This window comes from Somniosus microcephalus, chromosome 26 (genome assembly GCF_052327205.1).
Source record: "Somniosus microcephalus isolate GS21.2 chromosome 26, FLI_Smic_1.0, whole genome shotgun sequence".
Taxonomy (NCBI): Eukaryota; Metazoa; Chordata; class Chondrichthyes; order Squaliformes; family Somniosidae; genus Somniosus; species Somniosus microcephalus.
In genome coordinates, this window is record NC_141012.1 from 15,812,990 (window position 1) to 15,831,558 (window position 18,569).

The 18,569-nt window shown below is 42.6% G+C and overlaps 1 protein-coding gene across 8 annotated transcripts in view; it reads left to right on the plus strand.

Annotated features, from left to right (window-relative positions):
* Nucleotides 1-18,569, plus strand: part of LOC147100324 (dixin-like) — a 151,004-nt gene that overhangs the window by 21,556 nt on the left and 110,879 nt on the right. For 2 of the 8 annotated variants that reach the window (XM_085967900.1, XM_085967901.1), the window contains exon 1: nt 10,183-10,444. The exons of 5 other annotated variants lie outside the window; for them this stretch is intronic. In XM_085967900.1, the coding sequence (XP_085824026.1) occupies nt 10,385-10,444 (60 nt within the window). In that variant the 5' untranslated portion in view covers nt 10,183-10,384. Of the gene's footprint in view, nt 1-10,182; nt 10,445-18,569 lie in introns of those variants that run through there. One more of the 8 variants, XM_085967903.1, reaches the window with a different exon arrangement.

Genomic DNA, 18,569 nt, shown 5'->3' on the forward strand with positions numbered 1-18,569 from the left:
AGTGTACTCTTTTTTAATTCGCTTATGAGATCTGGGCATTGCAGGCAAGGCCAGCATTTATTGCCCATCCCTAGTTGCCCTTAAGGTGGTGGTGAGCCGCCTTCTTGAACCGTTGCAGTCAGTGTGGTGAAGGTACTCCCAGTGCTGTTAGGGAGGGAGTTCCAGGATTTTGACCCAGTGACGATGAAGGATCAGCGATATACTTCTAAGTCAGGATGGTGTGTGACGTGGAGGGGAACTTGGAGGCGGTGGTGTTCCCATGCGCCTGCTGCCCTTGTCCTTCTAGGTGGTAGAGGTCGCGGGTTTGGGAGGTGCTGCCGAAGAAGCCTTGGCGAGTTGCTGCAGTGCATCTTGTAGATGGTACACACTGCAGCCACGGTATGCCAGTGGTGGAGGGAGTGAATGTTTAAGGTGGTGGATGGGGTGCCAATCAAGCGGGCTGCTTTGTCCTGGATGGTGTCGAGCTTCTTGTGTTGTTGCAGTTGCACTCATCCAGGCAAGTGGAGAGTATTCCATCACACTCCTTACTTGTGCCTTGTAGATGGTGGAAAGGCTTTGGGGAGTCAGGAGGTGAGACACTTGCCGCAGAATACCCAGCCTCTGACCTGCTCTTGTTGCCACAGTATTTATGTGGCTGGTCTAGTTAAGTTTCTAGTCAGTGGTGACCCCAGGATGTTGATGGTGGGGGATTCGGCGATGATAATGTGGTTGAATGTCAAGAGGTGGTGGTTAGACTCTCGCTTGTTGGAGATAGTCATTGGCTGGCACTTGTGGCGCGAATGTTACCTGCCACTTATCAGCCCAAGCCTGAACGTTGTCCAGGTCTTGTTGCATGCGGGCATGGACTGCTTCATTATCTGAGGAGTTGTGAATTGCGCTGAACACTGTGCAGTCATCAGCGAACATCCCCATTTCTGACCTTATGTTGGAGGGAAGGTCATTGATGAAGCAGCTGAAAATGGTTGGGCCTAGGACACTGCCCTGAGGAACTCCTGCAGCAATGCCCTGGGGCTGTGATGATTGACCTTCAATCACCACAACCATCTTCCTTTGTGCTAGGTATGAATATATGTGCATATCTTTTAAAAGTTTGGGAATTACTGACTTCCATTCATTTAAATGATGTGATTTTAGAAAAATGTTAGGATTGAGGGAAGAAGCAAAATTGCTGTCTTGGTGTCTGAGTCAGGGATTGGCTCCAATTACAGTTTAAACACAGAAGTATCCGGAGTTTTACTTTTAGTTTTCCCTGCAAATAAACAGAATGAAATCCTCCAGAAAAAGAGCTCCCTTGTCAAGGACTGAGCCCAGAGTGAAACTGAGCCATAAAAAACCAGTAAGGCTCCAGTGTGCTCTGAGTTGGCTAATCTCAGCCAGCCAGGGTGATGGTATGGGTGCCATGATTGGCTTCAGTGCAAAGGCCTACCGCCAGGTTTCCCACTTTTGATTGTTGAGGTGATTCTTACTGGCAAATATGGATATTGGGCAAGGAAAGGATCTGGCTCAGCTGTGAGACACCACATCAGTCTCGGCTCCTGCATGAAGAAAGTCAACTTAGCTGTAGAGCAGCTTGTACCCCAAACTAAATCAGCACATCTGGAAGAGGAAGGGAGAAAACTGAAAAATGCGAAACAAAAATCCTTCTTTAAAATGCCACATTTGGAAATAGCTCTAATCTAACCATTTCTCACCTCAAGTTGAAAGTTCTCTCTCTTGCTAGCTTCTCCTTTTATGTCCTGAAGAAGATTTGTCTGAGAATAACAGAAACATTTTCATATTTATGGATGTACAGCTTTCATTTTGGTAAATCTCACTTCCCAAGCTCCAGTTTCACTGAAACTATCGGAACATCATTGTTTAGGTAGATTTTGCATAATGTGCTGCTATTGCTGTACAGTACTTTCAGTTACAAATCAGCCATTGAGGCCCTCATTACCAAATGCAATATTCATAATGGATCGCTGGATTTAGGTTTGTCACTAACAGGATATATGTTACTTTGAAAACTTGATTAGTGCACATATTGTAGTTATGTTTTGATTAATAGGGATGATTGGATTAAAGTAGCATTTCAGTTGTTAGAGAATATGGCATATGGATAAGTTTTTAACTGCAGAAAAAAAGAAATGCTTCAATTTTTATTGTTGAAATGCCTTCACACAATAAAATACTTGGAGTACACTACTGTTATGTTGGCAAACATGGCAACCATGCCTGAGCCAACAACGTTCCATAAACATCAATGAGTTGAATGACTGGTTAATCTGTTTTTTGGTGGTATTGGTTTGAGGAAGGAATGTTGGCCAGGACACTGGATAACTCCCTGCTCTTTGAACAGTGCCTTTAATGTCTAGCTGAACATACAAATGGATCCTCAGCTCAACATAGCCAAAGGTTGGCACATCGAACAATGCAACACCTGGATTGCATGCAATGCTGCTCTAGATTATGTACTCGAGTCCTGGTGTGGGACTCATACCCACAGCCTTCTGACCCAGAGGTGAGGGTGCTACTAACTGAGTCAAGGTGATATTATGCCAGTTAATTTTTTTATTCTTCAAATAATCTTGTAATGGATTTATGTTACTGCTGCATCTAGAGATAGCACTGTATGAGGCAGCCCACATGCCTCTGCAGGCTGGGATCACACAATGCAAGTCAGTTTTGTCTCCAGATGCTGTTTTATTCTGGGCTTGGGTGGGTTGAGCTCTAAGCACAGTAGTACAGACCAGAAATGTAGTTATGGCTTTGCTGGCCAATAGGAACCTTCCCCTGACATTGGGAAGGTCTGCGGCCAAATTGGCAAATTTGTGTTTGTGACTTTTGAGCAACTGTTCATTTGTAAATCTTGTGTATATATACAGTTGTGCTAAAATTGCTGAATCTGGCTGTCAGTATAAACAGGATGAGTTCAGCATGATGGGATCTTTGCCAAATTCCCTTTGAAACGGTTCTGCAATATAGATGGGGCCGTTGTTACATCATTTCTTTGTTGAACCCTGTATACATCCATTCCATTAAAGTGGGCACAGTGAGTGCCATAAACCAAAGACAGTGGGGGGGTAAATTTTGACTTGGTGGGTGATAGTGTAAAACAGGCGATAGCGAATCGTCAGCCTGTTTTACATCTCTCCTGGAGTCATTTTTACTGAGTGCCCAGAGTCAAAATTACCCCCATTATCTTGCAGCCTGCCCACCCTGTAACATTCTCGTCAACAGTTTGGTCTGTTTGAGTCTGAGGCAGTAGCACATTTTTATTTACTTCATTTTCTTGTGTCTTCAATAAACATTTACGATTTTCTGGTAAATATTCAATGAAAAATGAATTAAGAAAAAAGACTGCATGTGACTGTTCTGTAAACAGACTGGTTCCATTGCCAGCATGGAATCTGCTTGCCCCGTGATACTGCACTGAACTCCACTAGTTTCAACAGTGGAGTCCTGCAAATTAGATTTATACAAATTGAATTTGTCTTGTTAAAAAAAAAGTTTCTTTTATAAAGGGGTAAGTATTTACAATTCTGAGTACAGGGTAGTTACACAAAATTTCTCCTTTAAAAAAATCCTCTACATATCAGATCCATGGACCATTATGTAAAGTTGAAATATTTCGATCCTGGGCCCAAAATTGTTGGTGAGAGGGTGGAACACAGGAAAATCGTCACTGGATGACAGGAAATTTGGATCCATTGGGTTTCCACTCTGCTTTTGCTCCATCTCAAATTCTGATTGTGTGTGGGGGAGGGGGGGTTGTCCACTCCCTTCTGTGTGCAAGAGACTTTAGGGACTTCCTTAGGACTTTCTTCAGAGGGAATTGATTATCTTAAATTTAATGGCCATGTTCCCCTTTGGGGAAATTAATAAAATATGTTAGTTGTCTTCTTTGATCCTCAAAGAGGTGCAGACTTGACCATCGGAACAACAAGGGCTTACATTTATATAGTGCCTTTATAACATAATAAAACATCCCAAGGCACTTCACAGGAGCGTTATCAAAAAAACAAAATTTGGCACCGAGCCATATAAGTAGATGTTAAGGCAGGTGACCAAAAGCTTGGTCAAAGAGGTAGGTTTTAAAGGAGCGTCTTAAAGGAAGAAAGACAAGTAGAGAGGCGGAGAGATTGAAGGTGGGAATTCCAGAGCTTAGGACCTAGGCAGCTGAAGGCACGGCTGCCAATGGTGGAGCAGTTCAAATCGGGGATGTTCAAGAGGCCAGAATTGGCGGAGCGCAGAGATCTCAGGGGATTATAGGGCTGGAGGAGATCACAGAGATAGGGAGGGGCGAGGCCATGGAGGGATTTTAAAACAAGGATGAGAATTTTAAAATGGAGGGGTTGCTTAACTGGGAACCAATGCAGGTCAAAGAGCACAGGGGGAGATGGGTGAGCAGGACTTGGTGCGAGTTAGGTGGCAGAGTTTTGGATGAGCTCAAGTTTATGGAGGGTAGAACTGGGGAGGCCGGCCAGAAGTGCATTGGCGTTGTCAAGTGTAGAGGTAACAAAGGCATGGATGAGGGTTTCAGCAGCAGATGAGCGGAGGCAGGGGTGGAGTCAGACGATCTAACGGCGTTGGAAATGGGCAGTTTTAGTGATGGAACAGATATGAGGTAGGAAGCTCAACTCGTGATCAGATATGACACAAATGTTGTGAACAGACTTTGTCAACGTCACAGTTGCCAGGGAGAGGGATGGAATCGGTGGCAAGGGAACGGAGTTTGTGGCGTGAAACTGCTCTTATTTTGCAGTTGATAGTTGCGGCGGGCATTTCTGTTCCATGTGTATGGGAGTGGGTAGCACACCCCTACTGTGGAAATGTCGGTGCCTATATCTTTGAATTTAGGTGGCCGGAAGTCCCGCTCCACCGCTCCTCCACCAATGGAGCAGGGACCCTTGAATTTTTGCCCCTCTGTTTCTACTGACAGTTATAGATGCTAGCAGTCCCATTCCTTGGTCTACTCACCAGGAGTGGCACTTGAGTAACATGGAAATACATAAAGCTAGTTGTCTTATTTTCCTCACCATGACCAACTAAGAGTGTCAAACTCACCCCTAGGGAATGCAGTAATTGTGCATGTCATTTGAGAATGGGATTTCAGTGGAAATGTGCTAATTGAGACAACCCCTTCCCCCATGCTCGAATATTGAAGCCAGCCTTCCATGTAACAGTACACTTCTAACGTGCTGGATTTAGAGTAAATTGCAGTTGTCAGCAAGAGCTACAAGCTGCTTTTATATTGGCCTTGTTTTAGTTTGGATTCCAGGAGACCAGTATCTGAGTCAGCTCCTGGCATTTACACTGCTAAATCTGGCTCCTTTATTATACTGGCAGATCCAGTTTTTCCATCAAATCTGAATCAAAACAGCACCAATATAAAAGCAATTACAGCCAGTTGGTATGGACAGTCTACAGGTTGAGGAGTTAACACCATTTAGAATTTAAAAAATAGAAATTTAAATCTAAACCGAGTTGTAACTTCAACAGAAACTTGTAATTCCTAGATTCAGGAATGGTCCCAGTGGATTGGAAGGTAGCAAATGTAACCCCACTATTCAAGAAAGGAGGGAGAGAGAAAACAGGGAACTACAAGCCAGTTAGCCTGACATCAGTAGTCAGGAAAATGCTTAAATCCGTTATTAAGGAAGTGGTAACTGGGTACTTAGAAAATCATAATAAAGAGTCAACATGGTTTTATGAAAGGTAAATTGTGTTTGACAAATTTATTAGAGTTTTGAGGATGTAACTAGCAGGCTAGATAAAGGGGAACCAATGGATGTTGTGTATTTGGATTTCCAAAAGGCATTCGATAAGGTGCCACATAAAAAAAGGTTGTACTCCTGCTCCTAATTCTTATGTAATTATATAATGCTTCTCACATCTGAAAGATGTCCTAGAGCATTTTATAGCTCAGAATAAAATGGGCACCAACTGGAGGTAAAAAAGTATATACAGTACTGTAGGATGGAGCTAATTGGTGGGTCTCCAGTGGGATCTTGAATGATGATATGGAGGAGGAAAGGCAGATGGATTTTGTGAGGGAGTTGCAGAGGGCAGGGGAATGTTGGCTGCAAGACTAGTTTCCAACAGTGGAGTGAAGAAAATGGTGAATGAGCAGTAGAACAGTATCAGAGGATGGAGTGCAAGCAGGGACATGGGGCTGCAGGAGGTCACCTGGTAAGGTGGGATGAGATATATGAAGATAAGGATTAGATCATGAAATTGACTTATAGGGATAAGAAGAGTTACTGGAGATTAGTGAGGAGTGGGCTAATGGAAGTGCAGATCTTTAAGTGGGTATAGAAATGGAAGTGTGGGCTTTAATGGGTTAGCTAAATTTTGAATGAGCTGCAATTTTGGAACAAAGAAACAAGAAAGCCAGCTAGGAGACCATTAGAGAAGGTGAACCTTGAGATAATAAAGACATTAGAACCTTAGCAGTAGTGAGGGAGGGGTTGGGGCAAAGGTGGGCAATGTTAGGCAGGTAGATGAAGGCTGCCTAGATGTTGGAGCAGATGTGAAGGCAACAATTCAGCTTGAAATCAAGTAGCATGTCCATCTGACTTAGCCCGAGATGGCATTTGGGGAGGTTAGCAGAGTTAAGGGCAGAGGTATGTAGGACCTGATAGGAACCAAAAAGAATTGTTTCAATTTTGCTTACATTAAGCTGGAGGAAATTTTGACTCATTCAATATTTGATAACGAACAGACAGATGGAAAGTTGAACAACTTTGGAATGGAGGGTTAACGGACCATGGTCACAGTTACAGGGATGTTGTTAGTGATGTTGACAAGAGCAGTGTCTATATGTGGAGGGAGAGTGCAGGGACTCCAATGAAGAGTGATAAGAGGTGGGCGCATGGTTGGGAGCAACAGCTTGTTCTAGGACTTTAGAAAGCAAGAGTAAATTTGAGAAAGGGCTGTAATTAGAGTGTGGTTGGGTTTACCATGCGACTACCAGGATGGCAGAAGCTGAACTAGATGAACCTTGGTCTTTTCTCGGCTAGCAAATCCTATGTTCCTATGGTGAATCTAGTGACCATTGGGAGGTCTACAAAAAAGGACTTCTGTCTTGCCATTGAAACAAAGTAGGTTGGCAAGCTTATTCTATTAACTGCAGCTGACAGTAATGGCCATTGGTTGCACCTTTACAGTCCCACTGCAAATACAAATGTTTCTGTAATGTAAAGGCTACTTTAGAAAGTCTTCTTGAGTTCTGTTAAACTTGTGTTGCTGTAGTTCAGTCACTTCATCCCTAGCCTCAGGGTACTTGCGGCCAGTGTAGGCAATGGGCCTCATGAAAGCAAAATCCTGCAGCTTATTTGCTATAACCATCTCAGTGATTCTTAAAGAAGCAGCAATTATATTTTACACTATTATTAATGAAAAAGTTACTTAGCCATGGAAATGCCAGGTGCTGTGTGGTGCTGCTGCATCTGAGCTTTGAGCAGCTGTACTCTAACTACCCTTCTGTACTATTAAAAGCTTTGTCTGTAAGAATGTAGAAATTTGAGATTGTAGTCCCTTTGATTAATCGGAACTCAGAATCACTGTTTCATCAACCAATCAGATTCCAGAACCATATTGCCAAAGACCAATTCATTCCACACACATGTTAATGTAGAAAATGACCCAAGGTGCTTTAAAGAGGGGGGAGAAAAAAAATCAAAGGATTGGATGCCAAGCCATGGAGGGTGTGAGATTAAGTCTTTGCCTAGCTTCGCCCTTCATGGCCCAAGGCCCTAATGTTACCCATCAGACTTTGTTGATGCCAGCTCTTGCTGCCAAGGTAGGGCCAGCAGAGAGACTGGGACTGGCAGGTGGCAGTGAAATGTGACTCTTTTCCAACATATTATAGACAGAAGCCCCAAGATTGGTATCATCCCAATAATTACAGCAATATCATTTTCCTTTTAAGACAACCCGCTTTTTAACATGTATGCAGGCCTGGAGGTGGCAGCAATATTAAAAATAGTAAAAAGTATATTACTTTACAATTTCTGCAATGATACCAGTATTGGTGCTTCATACTCTTCTTATTGGGAGGAGGGCACACCCCCAGGCAGCCCAGCTTCCCTATTTGTTCCTTCTGGTCACCGGCAGGCCTCACCTACATGCTTGATCTCTCCTGGTCACGGCCACCACACATGCTCCCTTAGTCTGCATCATCCTGTCCCCATGCATGACCTATTGCTCCATCCCAGTTCACAACTTTGCCATCTGGCTGGTTCTTTCACTGGTGGGGGTGTGGTTGGTTGGGGGGGGGGGGGGGGGGGGGGGGGAGGGGGGGGGGGGTGGTGTGAGGTGGTAGGTTGTGTGGTTTTGGAAGTTCAGCATAGGACATTGCAGTGCAGATTTACAGAGAAATATGCAAAATGTGATTATGTTTTGCAAGCAGATTATACTTGCATTATTTCATACCGTGCCCAAAACCAGGCCGGTATGGTGATATTCAGCAGCAGTGGCAAAAGCACATCAGAAGCAGTTCTGTGATTCATGGTGTGCTGGATCCATTTATACTGTGGAGAAAATTCAACTACATTTGATACAATACTGAAAATTTTCACTTATGACTTTGACATTCTGGCCGAGACCCTCACCGATGTCAATGGAAGGCACACAGGGCAACAACGATGAAAACATATTTCTGCCCTTTATGGGTTGCTGACCCATCAGCCCACCTGTGACCAAGTCAAAATGGCCAACTTGGCAAAAGAACCAGAGTCATTTATCTTTGTAACTAAAAGTACTTTGCAGTTGGAGACACCCAATGAAACTTCAAGGAATTTAGTGCCTTCAGCGGTACTGTTCCTGGGTTGTTAATGCTGCAGGGCAGGGAGGAGAAGCATCCGGAAAGGCGCCGAACACCGAGTCTCTTCGCCGGGAGCAAGCGGAAGCCAAGCGCAAACAATGTAAGGAGCACACGTCAACCCAAGCACCCCACCCACCCGCCCCTTAAACCACCGTCTGCCCCACCTGTGACAGAGACTGTAGGTCCCGCATTGGACTAATCAGTCACCTGCAAACTCATTTTTAATGTGGAAGCAAGTCATCCTCGGTTTCGAGGGACTGCCTAAGAAGATGTTTTTAGATGGTATGGTTCCTGTCTGAGGACATTCTATAAGATAAGCATACATCATACTGATGTCTGAATGGGCAGAATTAGTGATGTCTATTTATTAATCTCCATGGGTATTAAATTCTGCAACCCTCTGATTTTGGTCAGGAATTATGGAGGTTCAGGTAGAGGTTTGATATTCAATGGCACTACTGAAAGAAAAACGTGGCGTTTTCCCCTAGTGTCTTGGTCAATGTTCCTCCTTCAGTCAACATAAGCAAAACTAACCAGTCATTCATCTCATTGCTATTTGTGGGATCTTGCTGTGTACAAAATTGCTGCCACATTTGCCTACATTACACTTACTGTACTTAAGTGATTAATTGTCTGAAGTGCTTTGAGGCGTTTGAGATAAGGCATCATATTAATGCAAGTTTTTTTCTTTAAATTTTGTCCCAAACACTTAGCGAAACAGCATTTTAGAATATGACTGCAAACTGGAGTAAAAAACCTTGTTGATTTTATAAATTTGTCTATTGCATCTGCCCCCATCAGGTATTTTCCCTCTAGATGTTGATAGTAAACACTTAAGGTTTTTTTTTTTGCAAATAGTACTCCAGGCAGGTTAATTCGATGGGATAGTTCCATGGGATTCAAGTTTATAAGGTTTCAAAGAATAAGAGTTTAACATTTAAAAACAATAACCTAACTACTTTTAGATTGATACAAAAATGCTCATCTACAGCAGCTCAAAGTATTAAAATGAAGCACAACCTCTAATAGCTTGTAGATAGCCGACATAAAATGAACTAAAGCTCTGTTTTCAACACCAAGTTTAAGCACGTTCAATTCAGATAACTCATTCTTTTTAACGCCAGTGTATGTCTTTCAGAAGTGAGTAATTTATTGTCTTTATGCTTGAAAAGCAGGATTTCTGAAATGTTTGTTAAAGGAAGCTTTTTTAGATTCAGCTTGTCGATTTTATTTGTAATGCTTGAAAAAGCCCCCCATCTGCGGTGGACGTTGCCTTTTTAGACAGTGCCCACCCTCTCATCCTGTGGTGAACTATCGTCATGGCAACTCTGTCATACCTAATCCTCTCAAACATGACTGGTTGGCTGTTGAGCATGCTCAGTCTGTTCCCTCTCTTCTACTCTGTAGTCTGATACTCTCATCCTGTTTAAAAATGAAGGTAACGGGCTGCTCGGACGGGATAAGAAGAAACTGCCTTCTCTTAGTCCCTCAGTTTTTTTGGAGGATTAGATCCTCTTTATTTGGAGTCTGAAATTTTTTTTCCAGGATCTTCTGCTTGTTCTTGGAACACTAAATAAAATGATTGCCTGCTTAGCCAAAGGAAATTTGCTGGATGTTCTGCAAGAGGGATTCACAGAGGTAAATAATACTGAAAGTAATGACTGGGACATGTCGTGGCCTCAAGCAAGCCAGTTAATCCAGTAACAGCTGTTTTTGTGGAAAGCATAGGGATGAAGTGTTGCATGTAAATGTTCAGTATAGGGAGCTGAAGAAGTCTTTTATCATGAGCTGGAAAGGTTCTTGCTGTTGCAATGTGTAGGGTTTCTAGGTTCTAATTGCAGTGTTCCACATGGAGTTGATTAAGTGGACTATATTGCCTCAATGTACTGAAATTTAGTCTTAAACCTATTCTACATGCATGTGCATTTTACTGAACACAACTCTGATAAGTGGAGTTTGTTTTTAATGTCATATTGGTATTGAATTTTATGTGCAAATTAACCACCATATTTGTCAGTAAATCTTTTCAGAGCATTCAAAACTATTTTTTTCACCAAAACAATTAAATGGCTTCCAAGAAGAGTTTGAGGTTTTATGTTTGGGGTCAGTCAAGAAATATTTAAGGAATTGATGTTTAGTTTGAAGTTTAAGATTTTTAAAAAAATGCCAAATGATCAAAAATGTTATGAACTCAAATCATTTATATGTAGTTTTGGGCACAGATTAATTGATTTGCCCAAGTTAAGAAAGCTAATAATTTTAATATTGTTTTGCACCCCTTATTTTGTGACTACATGTGTTTTGTGCTGCTAGATGGCATAACTATTATTACAACACAGCCTCCCCAATGGGGGTAGGGAGAAATGATTTTATTACAGCTGCAGAATATGCAAGGGTCTGCATGGCTGGTGGACAAGCCAGTTGGAGACACCAACCAAATGTATATAAAAAATAAAAGTATGTTTTAGCAAGGTGACATATTTGCTGCAAAAAATGCAACAAATTTTAATCTAAAAGAAATCTATCTTTGCAATAGTGAACTTATGCCTGAAAAATAAGGCTTGGAACACTAATCATGGTGTGTATGTAACAAAAAAGACTACCATAGGTTCTCTTTGTTTTGGAGCTGAGGGGGGAGGGTCGGGCTGCTTTACCTCCTTGCAGTTGCTTGGACAATTTTGTCTTTGAGTGATTGAACTTGACCATAGGCCAATATCAGGTAAAAAACATCAAGCCAATAACATCAGGTTTTGTAACGATACAAAATCTTTATATACACATGTTTAATATTGGATGATGGTGAACTGAGGCAAAAAGGTTTGAATGAACAATGTAATGAGTTTGTGTGTGTCTTTTAGTTTAATTTTGGAATTTTATTACATTCAGAAGAATCCATAAGGGTATTTACAAAAGTTCAGATAATGTGCAGCCAAAACTTCTATAACTATACTGTATTTTTAAACTGCTTTACGTGTTTAAAAAAAAAAGGAAATAATTTGCATTTATATAGCATCTTTCACAACCTCAGGATGTCCCAAAGTACTTTACATCCAATGAAGTACTTATAGAGAGTGTTGTAATGTAGGAAATGTGGCAGCTAATTTGTACACAGCAAGCTCCCAAAATCACCAATGAAATAAATGACCAGATCATCTGTTTTAGGTGTTGGTTGAGGGAGAATCTTGGCCAGGACACCAGAAGAACTCCTGCTCTTCAAATAGCGCCATGGGATCTTTTACGTCCACCCGAGAGGGCAAACGGGTTTAACGTCTCATCCAAAAAACGGCACCTCCAACAGTGCAGCACTCCCTCAGTACTGCATTGAGTTGTCTGCTTAGATTATGTGCTCTGGAGTGGGACTTGAACCCACAACCTTCTGACTCAGGAGGTGCAAGTGCTACCAACTGAGCCACAGCTGACAGTGTACAAGATTAAAATGTGCTAACTGAATAAAGCTACCTTCAGCAATTTGGCTTTAAGAACATAAGTAGTAAGCGCAGGAGTAGGCCATACAGCTCCTCAACCCTGCTCTGCCATGCAATAAGATCATGGCTGATCATTGACCTCAACTCCACTTTCTTGTCCGATCTCCATATCCTTGATTCCAATAGAGTCCAAAAATCTACCCATCAGCCTTGAATATACTCAGACTCAGCATTCACAGCCCTCTGGGGCAGAGAATTCCAAAGATTCACAACCCTCGAGTGAAGAAATTCCTCCTCATCTCTTTCTTAAATGGCCAAATCCTTATCCTGAGACTATGCCCCCTAGTGCTAGACACTCCAGCCAGGGGAAACAACCTCAGCATCTACCCTGTCAATCCCCTTCAGAATCTTGTATGTTTCAATGAGATCACCTCTCATTCTTCTAAACTCCAGAGTGTATAGGCCCATTCTACACAATCTCTCATCATAGGACAACCCTCTCGTCCCATGAATCAATCTAGTGAACCTTCATTGCACTGCCTCCAAGGCAAGTATATGCGTCCTTCGATAAGGAGACCAAAACTGTGCACAGTACTTTATATGATTAGGAATTATTGGCAGTCTCTTACTTTTGAATTACATGCTGCTTGCAGATAAACTAAGAGAAAGACATTCCTCCCCAAAAACTGCCTCAGGGTAGGATCTGGGCCTTTGACATGGTGGAATTTCAATTTTCTTCTTTTTCAGGCTAGTAGTGATTAAACAGCTTTATAAATTAAAACCACATGCCACTTCGAGAGTTGTCTACTGATCTTTATGAATGCATGGCGTAGATAAATGCGACTCAGATGCATTTGTTTTAAAAGTAATTAAATGTCTATATTCTGACATTGCAGCCAAAGAGTCCCATGTGAGCACATTACATAGTTAAAAACTTTAAAGCAGTCACCATCCCAAAAGTTTCTTGATTCAAAAGCAAAACTCATTTAAAAACCACTGGGTATTATTGTTGCAAGCAGTTGAGTCACTCCAACCCCAGCACTTTGTTTTTATACAGCAGTCAAAAGAACCTTATGTTGGAGAAAGAGAAACAGCAGTATCTTATTAAAATCACAAGTTCAATCCCCAGTCTGTGCAGAGTTAGTTGATCTTGGCTGGGGCAGTAGTAGGAATGGTGCAATTAGCCTCCATGCCCCTGGGCTAGAATCATACAGCACCGAAGGAGGCCATTCAGCCCGCCGTGCCTGTGCCAGCTCTTTGAAAGAGCTCTCCAATTAGTCCCACTCGCCTGCTCTTTCCCCATAGCCCTGTAAATTTCTCAAGTATGTAGTTTAGGCTAATGATGAAAGCAGAGTGGAGGTGGAGTTTCAGGAAAACTTGAATTTGTGAACTAATTGAAACACTTAGCAGGCCACTAAACCAAATTTTTCCCCTAACCTCCCGTGAAATTCAGCAGGAGGTTAGTGGCGGTGGTAGCCGGTAGCACCCCACAGCGCTGCGCCTCTGGCGATTACGTCATTGCCGTGTGTAGCGCCCCGGCCGCAAACCTGGCTCGCGCCCCCTGACCTACCGCCAGACACCATGTCCTACAGGGTCAGGGTGGCATTGGAGGCCAAGGTGGCGTAAATTAGAGGGCAGGTGCTGGGCGGCTATTTTTTTGGACTGCCTGGCAGCATCTGTCCCCTCCCGCCACCTTGTGCAGGGTGCTGGCCGCGATCGGTTAGTCCGGCACTCCTCTTGAGTGCCGGGCTCTTGACGGCACCCCGGCACTCCTCTTGAGTGCCGGGCTCTTGACGGCACCCCGGCACTCCTCTTGAGTGCCGGGCTCTTGACGGCACCCCGGCACTCCTCTTGAGTGCCGGGCTCTTGACGGCACCCCGCTCCCTGGTGGTCCAGCAGGGCCCCGGTGCGCTCTGCGCTAGGCCCCTCCCCTTTAATCAGGGGAGGGAGGCCTGTATTACCGCAGCACAACGTGCCGCAATACTGAATGGGAGTGCCCCAAGAGGGAGGGGGAGCGCTTCCAGTAGTGCCCCGCCTCCTGCTTGGGGCATTACCATTCAATTTTGGGTGAAGGAGTGCTAACTTTCAGGGTGCCAAAAGTAGTGCCCTGGTGAAGTTATTGCCCCAAACAGGGCGCGAGCCAATTTTTGCCCCTTAACGTATTAACAGACTTATGGTGATACTGCATGAGCCACAAAAATGTACGTAACATCAACAACCAAAGCCGATTCAAAGGAAACCAGTATGTTGAATAATGGAATTCAATGTCAGAGTTCAATATATTTGCTCCAAGTAATGATCTTTTCCATAGTCAATACCAATGTGCTGTCCTCAAATTGTTATGCAGTACTGGTAAATGATAAACACCCATTTGGCAAATGTGCTGAAACACTGCTTTACATTAATTTGAGAGACTCCAGGACCCTGACCTACAATGTTGTTTATATTGTGCAGAATAGCTTGCACATACGTGTTTAAAGCAAATGTTGTAGGATTATCCCTACCTCGACAGTTCATGACCACCTATTCAACCTCTGCAATTAACATCAGATATACTGCTACAGTTAGTAAAGGACAAGCGAGAATGGTTTAATGGTTTTTGACTTACTTAAATTTAAGACTAAAATCAAAACCTGTATTTTATAGAGTGATTTATTTCCAACCATCTTTTTGTAATTACATGGTTTTACTCACCACATTTTTAATTTTAAAAAATGGCTGCCATCAAACCCTGACAAGTAAACTACACAGCTGAGTAGATTTCATCATGAGGAACCAGGGATGTGTGACACTTGCAGTACAGCAATAATAGGAAACTGGAGGTCAGGCTCTAATTGAGGGGATTCAGTGCATGTTATGTACCCTACAGCCAACGCCTTTAATGGGAACACCCGGAGGGGAGTAAAATATTCCATTTGTGCATCAGTTGTTTAATGAGGAATGTGGGGCACTAACCTTACATCTCTGGAATCTGGGTTCAAATACAGCTCAGACTAATGTGATAAAAGTTGCCTATCTGTTGGCAATTTGAAATTTGTTTGGGTAGGCTAAATTCAGTTCCTGTGGGCACTAATTTGGCATACTTGGCACTAAATTGAAATCTCATTTGGAAAAGTCAAGGTGGCTGATGTGGGACATGGGAAATGTCACTTTGGTGATCTAGGAGAGTGGTTCTCAAACTTTTTTGGTTGAAGGACCCCTTTGCAAATGGATTAGTAATCACAGACACCCCATCTAAATTACAATACTCATGAAAGTGGTGCAAGTAAAGAGTGTTTTAATAATACTTTTAAAAAGACAGGTATTTACTCAGATATCAGTGAGATGGGTGTATCACACTATCATTGAAAAACTTTGTGGCGTCCACCACCAGCCTTGGTAACTGAGGGTCTACCAGGCAATCTTCGTGCTGCTCAGTGCTCCTCCACGCGCACTCCCCTCCTAGGTGTGACAGCCAGCCCACACTGCACTGCATATGCGGCGCCTGCACTCCGCTCCCGCCTCCCAGCTCGCACCAAGCCCGCCTCCGGCCGCTGCTCATTTGCTTACTCTTGGCCACGGCTTCCCCCAGCCAGCTCTGCTCGGTATTCGCATTGTTTTGCGGACCCCAGTTTGAGGACCACTGATCTAGGAGATGTCCTTCTGGGACTGGAGCTAAAGTAATTTATTGGAGTAGAGAGGTTTATTTTGCAACCAACCATGTTGTACTTGGCCTGGGAATGCTTGGTGCTGACACTAGAGTTCCTGAAATGGAAACGTGTTCTAGTTCCTAGTGCTGACATTCCTCACCTTGAGCACAACATTCCTGATTTTCTTTTAATAATAGAAAGTTTAGTGTACTAGATTACCAGATGTTGTAAAGGAAGGTAGGTGAACACTTATTGGGGTGTCTCAATCAGCTTGGTGGCACGTTTTATGTTTTAAAACTGCTTTTTAAATGGATGTGAATTCTTGTTGAGCTGTGCCTTTGGTGTTCTTCAATCAGCTGCTATGAGGTAGACGATAACAACCAATGGTTACTCACTTTTTCCCCCCCCTGTGGGGAGGTGCTGTATGGTGGCCAGTCCACACTTCTCTGCACAAAGAAGATGGAAGGGATTGTGTGAGGTCAAACTGACAGCTGTGCCTCCTTTCCTTTTACACGACACAAGAGCACAACAGCTTCAAAACAGGCATCTTGTACAGAAGATCATGAGACTGCTCCAGTAATATCATCATGAATATTCTGTGGCCAGCAGGCCCGGTTCATAACGAGAGAAAATGTTGTAATACATATGCAGACTATGCATTTTCCAACTAGGCCTCCAAGTAGGAATTTTAGTGTATAAAATACAGTAACAAAGGTTGACTGAGTGACAGGGATAAGTACAAAATAAAAAATGGAAAATGCTGTACAGAAGAGACAAGACAGGATGTAGACCCTTCGTTAGTTTTCATGAAGTGTCTATCTGTACCCAAAAGTGAATTTATCTTCTCTTTTCAGATGCTAATGGACCTATGTATTTCCAATAAATTCTGTTTTGAGATTAGATTTTCAGCATTTGCTATTTTTCCCCTTTTTTTTTTAAACTAGCAATTAGTACCTCTACATGACATTTAGGATTCTGTGTCCGTTCAGTGGAATACACATCCACTTTAAGCAATTACTGCTGCTCTCCCAAGGGCTCAGTGAATAGAAGCAACACATTGTGCGATAGTGGGTTCTAGAGAATGGAAGGTCCTAGGATTTACCCGTGATATGTATAGCTAGTCCACTTCAACTGGGGCAGCAACTCGGCCAGGCCTCTCCTGTCATCTTGGCAGTGTGTGACTGCTGTGTGAGGATAGGATTGGGCTCAGTTGTGGTGGCCTCCATGGTTGCATAGCAGCCCTCTGGTACCTCAAAGAGGCCATTCATAAAGAATGGCCACTTCGGTGAGGTATCAGGACTGCAGGCACCCATGGAACCATACTCCAGCGTAAGCCATTGTCGTCAAGAGTGGAGAAGAGGTTAGGAGATAAAATTACAAGGAAAAAAAAGAAAACATTGTTTTGTTTAGGAAATGGAATGATTCCTGGGCAAATAACTTCCTTTTTAAAATCAATTTATTAACTTGAGCCTACTGTGTTAAAGCTAGTTATACAGCAAACAAGCCATTTCTGGATTGGACAGATAACCTCTGAGGACTGGCAATGTTATCTAAAATGTTGGTTATCATTTTGTCACCTTAGGGAAAGGTTTTGAAAGTTAATATCTAAATTTGTAAAAAAAAAATTCGATGAATGAAAGCCTTTATAATTCATACCAAATGTGATGCCATCTCTGCAATTTTTGTTGTTGTTTATGCAAATGATCTCATTGCATCCTATTCCAAGTACTAGACATCATTTTTTCCCCTCTTTTGGATAGCAGTGAGCCATATAGACCAGGAAGTTTCCAGGTTTGTTCTTTGTCTGCGTTAAGTTAACTGATCTCAGTGGGAGCACCATAAATGAAATTAGTTGTCGCGTAACTAGGAAAAAAGTCTGCCGTGGTTCCTGCTGGAAAGTGTGTATAATCTTTGTGATAACTATTGCTTATGAAATAAAGTAAAACTATATAGAATATTTTATAGCCAGGCATAATGCGATACATAATTTGCACAAACGAGACTAACCGATCAACATGTGACTGACTGACTAAACCATGAGTGGCCCACATGAAATACTTGAACACTTGTGGTAGTTTTGAATAGGAAATTGAATGGAATTGAGAGAGAGAGAGTTTGTAGCTCAAGCAATAAATTGAAGCTGGTTTGTGATGTCCCTTTGTCATTTTTATGTCATGCCTGTGGAAACACACTATTTCTCCTGGTGTTTCCTCGTGAGTTTTGTAAATGGTATGTGATTGGCTAAAATAAAAAAAAGAGATGGTTAGAAATATAAAGCCAAATCAGATTGTGAATTATGCCCCCAAATTTTAAAGCAATTTTTCTGCTTTTTTTTATTTTTTATAAAACATTGGTCTCTTTCCACACCATGTTTCACACTGACTGAGAGGTGAGGAGTTGACTGTTCTCGGATAGCTGCTGCTCTGTGAACAACTCCTAGAAGATGTCGAGTATAACCTTCCTTGATTCATTCTGTAGAAATTCCTAGTCTCCCTTGCAGATGCCTAGGATTGGGAACTCAACCATGTGGGATAATACTCTGATAGTGCTTCATGCCACCAGTTTGGCATGTTCCAATTTCTTTTCAGAGGACCTGCTTATAATATTTGTAAACTATTGCTGTTATTCTTCAGGTCAAACCGCACAAACAGCCAATTAATACGTTTGCTCCTAAATGACACTGGCCCCATTTTATAACCGCATAGTAAT